This window comes from Oncorhynchus keta, chromosome 23 (genome assembly GCF_023373465.1).
Source record: "Oncorhynchus keta strain PuntledgeMale-10-30-2019 chromosome 23, Oket_V2, whole genome shotgun sequence".
In the NCBI taxonomy this organism is placed as follows: Eukaryota; Metazoa; Chordata; class Actinopteri; order Salmoniformes; family Salmonidae; genus Oncorhynchus; species Oncorhynchus keta.
The window spans coordinates 11,645,338-11,651,337 of record NC_068443.1 but is presented as its reverse complement, the minus strand read 5'-3'; the positions used below and the strand labels follow the sequence as shown (position 1 = coordinate 11,651,337).

Sequence of the window (6,000 nt, the reverse complement as noted above, 5' to 3'; positions counted from 1 at the left end):
ATTACCTGTCTTCCCCTCTCTTATTACCTCTTCCCCTCTTCTTACCTGTCTTCCCCTCTTCTCTATTACCTGTCTTCCCCTTCTCTCTTATTACCTGTCTCCCCTCTCTACCTGTCTTCCTCTCTTATTACCTGTCTTCCCCTCTCTTATTACCTGTCTTCCCCTCTCTTATTACCTGTCTTCCCCTCTCTTATTACCTGTCTTCCCCTATTATCTGTCTTCTCTTCTCTCTTATTACCTGTCTTCCCCTCTCTTCCCCACTCTTATTACCTGTCTTCCCCCCTCTCTTATTACCTGTCTTCCCCTCTCTTATTACCTGTCTTCCCCTCTCTCTTATTACCTGTCTTCCCCTCTCTTATTACCGGTTTTCCCCTCTCTCTTATTACCTGTCTTCCCCTCGCTTATTACCTTTCTTCCCCTCTCTCTTATTACCTGTCTTCCCCTCTCTCTTATTACCTGTCTTCCCCTCTCTCTTATTACCTGTCTTCCCCTCTCTCTTATTACCTGTCTTCCCTTCTCTCTTATTACCTGTCTTCCCCTCTCTCTTATTACCTGTCTTCCCCTCTCTTTCCCTCTCTTATTACCTGTCTTCCCCTCTCTTATTACCTGTCTTCCCCTCTCTCTTATTACCTTCTTCCCTTCTCTCTTATTACCTGTCTTCCCCTCTCTCTTATTACCTGTCTTCCCCTCTCTTCCCCACTCTTATTACCTGTCTTCCCCTCTCTCTTATTACCTGTCTTCCCCTCTCTTCCCCACTCTTATTACCTGTCTTCCCCCCTCTCTTATTACCTGTCTTCCCCTCTCTTATTACCTGTCTTCCCCTCTCTTCCCTCTCTTATTACCTGTCTTCCCCCTCTCTTATTACCTGTCTTCCCCTCTCTTATTACCTGTCTTCCCTCTTATTACCTGTCTTCCCCTTATTACCTGTCTTCCCCTCTCTTATTACCTGTCTTCCCCTCTTCCCCACTCTTATTACCTGTCTTCCCCTGTCTTCTCTCTATGTTACCTGTCTTCCCCTCTCTCTTATTACCTGTCTTCCCCTCTCTTATTACCTGTCTTCCCCTCTCTTATTACCTGTCTTCCCCTCACTCTTTTACCCTTCTCTTCTCCTTTCTTTCGTGTGCAGAACTCTGTGGTGGCCTGTGGGCAGGGGGTGCTGTCTGGAGGACCTTTGAGCGGAGCACTGTCCCAGGGGGCAGAGGGGCAGGGACAGCAGCTGGCTGAACAGAAGAGGGCATTCGAAGAAGAAGTGGAGGAGATGAGAACACAGCTGGAGACAACCGGCTGCTCCTCACTAGCCCAGATGAGGTATGTACCTACACAGTACCCACTTACCTACTTATCTCAGTGTCTCCCATCTACCTACAAGAAGCACAGTCAAAGGCTCACAGTCTGATTGTCATTGCAGCCATTGTTGTTATTGTGGTGGTTGTTGTTGATGTGGTTGTTAATCATGAATCCTCTGGTGTCTATTTCTTGCAGGAGAACACTGCAGAAGCTACAACAAGAGAATGAAGCCCTGAAAGATAGCCAAGGGGGATTACAGGGTCTAGGAACTCTGGAGGATCCAACAGACATCTGCCAAGGATGGGGACAGGAGGAGGAGGAGGAGGCACAATCAACAGTGGTACCCACCCAGGGCAACTATGGCCCCCCAGCAGTGAGGATGAGAGAGGGGAGGGGGAACAGACAGTATACCAGACCTCACTCCCTAGACTTGGGGACTCTCCTCTCCCATCACCAGCCAGACCAAACAGAGAAGGTACACATACACTCCTCTACCCTAAACCAGTCTATACTAGAATAGTGTAAACCTCTCTTTCTCTTTATCTCTCCCTCCCTCTTTCTCTGTCTATTTTTCTCCCCCTCTCTCCTCATATCTCTGTGTTGGTATAGCTAGAGCAGTCCATGTAGGGCTGATAGTTTATATAAGCATCATGACTGCCTCTGGGCAGCTGCTGCTCCTGGGTTTCAGGCAAAAGAGACCAGAGGAAAGCAGTGTTCTGTGTTGCTTCTGCATGTGCTTTCGGAAATAGAATGCAGGACATATTCACACTTCTTCTACTCTACATGTCAATGTTTTTTTCCCCATAATGACAAGAAAGGTGTCCGATCTCCGTTTGCTGCTTCCGTGATCTTTATTTTAGCTTGTGATATAACAACAGTTGGACCATAATGGTCTTTCCTAGTCATGTAAAAGTGAATGAGATTCCCCCCCCCCCTTTTTTAACCCCACTGTTTTGTCTTGTGCCCTATAGGAGGCTGAATCTGATGATGTCACCGGCGATGTGGGTGGGTTCTGGCAGCATATGGATGCGGGTCTCCGTGAGCAGGCGGCGCATCTGCGTTCTGATTTGGCGCTGAGCAGACAGGAGAGCAGGGAGCTGCAGGAGAGACTCATGGTGTCTGAGGCCACAGTACATGCACAGGCTGAACAACTCAAAGACTACAGGGAACTACTCAGTGAGTCCTCTTGCATATGCTGAAAACATAAATACACACACACACACATACATATACACAGAACACACACACACAAAGAGATGCACAGAACACACAGATACACAGAACACACAGATACACAGAACACACACAGATATGTTTATCGAATCAACTAACTATGTTTAATTGTTACCAGATTAAATTAATCATGTAACAATGAACTCATTAAGAATTTGGGGCACCACGAGAGAAGTTGTTTATAGAGTTACCATCTCCACCGCCCGTTTGGGTAAGAAATGTAATGCAGATGTCTTTGTTCGTCGTCTCTCTGTTGAAAACAATCAGTCCTTCTATGTGAAGGGCTCAATGGGTGTAAGGCTCTGGTTGTCCACCAGAGGTCACAATGTCCTTCGTAGTTGTCTTGGTCTTGTGGTGGAGTGGAGTGTTCAAATAGAACAGATCTTCAGATGCACCAATGGTTGTCTGATATGGGATTTACTTCCTTCCCGCCTCATGTCTTTAGTGAAAGTTCTAGGACCACTTCTACATGCCCAGCTGCAGACTGGCAATGTTAACGTCTATTTTTTATCTTCTTCACCTCGTGTGGAGATTCAAAGGTCAAACCATTTTCAGCTACACGTTTTCTGGTCTTAGAGTTTCAACCATTTATAACGTTTAGCTCACACTTCACATTTGCTGGTCTGGTATGTTAATTCTTAGCGAGTCCTTTTTAAGCACTTTGGTCAAATAGGGCGGTTCCATCACACTGACATGCTCTTCTGACCTCGTTCAGGGCGTGGCTTAGTTAATGTGCAAAAGGACATGAAAACTAGGATCTCGTTAGAAAACTAAAACCACATTAATATCTTAAGAAAAATAGTCTCATCGTTCTTCATATTATATTAACATCATATTGGATGAAAACTTGAAAGCTAGAATGTGTTTCCTTCCTAAGTTACAGTATTTGGTTCATACAGTTTTTAATAACATCACAAAATGAAAAGCAATATGACATTATTATTCTTTAGATCCCCACTGACCATTCTTAACATTCCTATCTTAGAAATATTGTGCCAAAGTTCACTCTTTGGACGTTAGAGTTTTTGTGCGGGCAACAGTCTCTCTAGAGACTAAGGCATTCCTTTTGTTGATACAGAAGAGCAGGAAAGGGTTCTCTGCTGCATAATATTTATGATTGGCACTCCCCCCCGTCTATCTGTCAGCCATTTGCCAAGCTGATCTAAGGCCTTGGTTCCTCGACCAGGAGAGTCATGACATACAGATACACAGAACACACATACAGATTTACAGAACACACAATTACACAGATACGCAGAACACACAAACATACAGATACACAGAACACACATACATACAGATACACAGAACACATACACACACAGATACACAGAACACACACACAGATACGCAGAACACACACACACAGATACGCGGAACACACAAACATACAGATACACAGAACACACATACATACAGATACACAGAACACATACATACAGATACACAGAACACATACACACACAGATACGCAGAACACATACACACACAGATACACAGAACACACACATACAGATACACAGAACACACACACACAGAACACACACACACAGATACACAGAACACACATACACACCAGTGATGATGCAATCTTTTCTTCCTGAAACTCTGTGAAGATGTCAAAGATAGTGAAGTACTGAACTTGTCTGTGTAAAATATCACTAAATTCCCCCAGAGAAAAGAACCCACACACATACAGTGGCATATACATATTTAAATACAGTATAACTGATTAACTTAATTGAATCACTCAATGTAATTTATTCAATGGTTGTAATGGTTCTCTCTCTCTGTCTTTCTCAGCAGAGACATCAGTTGAGCAGGACAGTAAGCAGGTCCAGGTAGACCTACAGGACCTGGGCTATGAGACCTGTGGCCGTAGTGAGAACGAGGCAGACAGAGAGGCCAGCAGCCCAGGTAACTTAGCTGTGCCTTTCCCTGTCTCCCGTCTTTTCTCTCACTCCCGTCTTACCTATCGCCTCTCTCCCGTTACACCTCTCTGACAGTGTCACCTCTCACTGCTTCTATTTCAGTTTGTCACTTGAGACATCTACTGTACCAAACATCTCACAATACAGTACCTGCATCACTTCTCATTCCCACCTCTCCTGTCACTTTACCTTACCTGTGTCCGATGTGCTGATCTATACACCCTAGAGTTTGATGATCTGGAGATGTGTACGTCACTGAGCCACCGGCAGGACTACGAGAGTGCCGGAGTTTGGTTCCATGGCGATGGGAGTGTGGGCGGAGCTTTTGATGAAGGCGAGGAGCCAGCGGCAGGATCCTTACAGCAATTGGTCCTGGACCTGCGTTCTCAGCTGACCCGCTGCCACAAGGTGATTCGTGGGTTGCAGCTACGTGTGCGTTCACTCTCCACCACCAGTGACTACGCATCCAGTCTGGAACGCACCCCACGCAAGGTACTTCATATACATACAGGGTTGGGTAGGTTACTTTCTAAATGTAATCTGTTACAGGTACTAGTTACCGGTCCAAAATTGGAATCAGTAACATAACTTTTGGATTACCCAAAATCAGGAACGTAATCTGAGCTATTTATCCATTGTATAAAAAACATTGTTTAAGAGGCATTATGAAGAAAACTAAACCGTGTTTGTTTACATTTACAATGTTTACCAAACATTGGAATAAAACATGGTTATATTTTGGGTTATCATGGAGTGTGACAGTTGAACTAAGCTCATGAGGGATTTCTAAGTTATATTCTTCAAGAATCAATGGCTATATATATATACTGTATATAATTTCTAAGTCTGAAAATGGATGCAGCAACTACAGATTGCCCCTTTAAGTCTATCAAAGGTGTGCAAGTTTGAGCATGTGTCCATTAGGCCTATGGATTTTCTTTTTCATCAGCATGAATTAGATTGAGCAATAAAATCCCCACTTTCAATTATTTTATTCATGATTGATAGGCAGCTTAAACTTCTTGATTTATTGTCACGCCCTGACCTTAGAGATCCTTTTTATTCTCTATGTTTGGTTAGGTCAGGGTGTGACTCAGGTGGAAATGTTTTCTATTTCTATTTCTTTGTTTTGAGTCGTGTGTGTGTGTGTGGTTCCCAATCAGAGGCAGTCTATCACTGTCTCTGATTGGGGATCACACATAAGTTGTCATTTTCCTTTTGGGTTTTGTGGGATCTTGTTTTCTGTTTTGTGTCTGTACCTGACAGAACTGTGCGCTTTCACTTTGGTTATTTTTGTTTGAGTGTTTTTTGAAAATAAATGATCATGAACATTTTCCACGCTGCGCTTTGGTCCACTCCTTTCGATGACAGCTGTTACAGAAGATCCCACCAAAAACGGACCAAGCAGCGTGGTCAGGAGAGTTGGACATGTGAGGAGATCCTGAATGGAGAAGGACCCTGGACGCGGGCCGGAGAAAACAGGAGATCCTGAATGGAGATTACCCTGGACGCTATACCAGAGACATGAGGAGATCCTGAATGGAGAAGG

General features: G+C 44.2%; 1 protein-coding gene and 1 long non-coding RNA gene across 2 annotated transcripts in view; one reads left to right on the top strand and one right to left on the bottom strand.

Moving 5' to 3' along the window:
* Nucleotides 1-1,041, bottom strand: part of LOC127910980 (uncharacterized) — a 1,443-nt gene extending 402 nt beyond the window's left edge. The window contains exons 1-3 of the long non-coding RNA XR_008077097.1: nt 1,007-1,041; nt 734-811; nt 239-340 (exon numbers count right to left, since the gene is read on the bottom strand). This is a non-coding gene — a long non-coding RNA (uncharacterized LOC127910980). The remainder of the gene's footprint in view (nt 1-238; nt 341-733; nt 812-1,006) is intronic.
* Nucleotides 1-6,000, top strand: part of LOC118372517 (myomegalin-like) — a 122,407-nt gene that overhangs the window by 83,689 nt on the left and 32,718 nt on the right. The window contains 5 exon segments of the mRNA XM_052476352.1: nt 1,127-1,308; nt 1,483-1,762; nt 2,259-2,463; nt 4,324-4,437; nt 4,678-4,943. Of these exon segments, the coding sequence (XP_052332312.1) occupies nt 1,127-1,308; nt 1,483-1,762; nt 2,259-2,463; nt 4,324-4,437; nt 4,678-4,943 (1,047 nt within the window).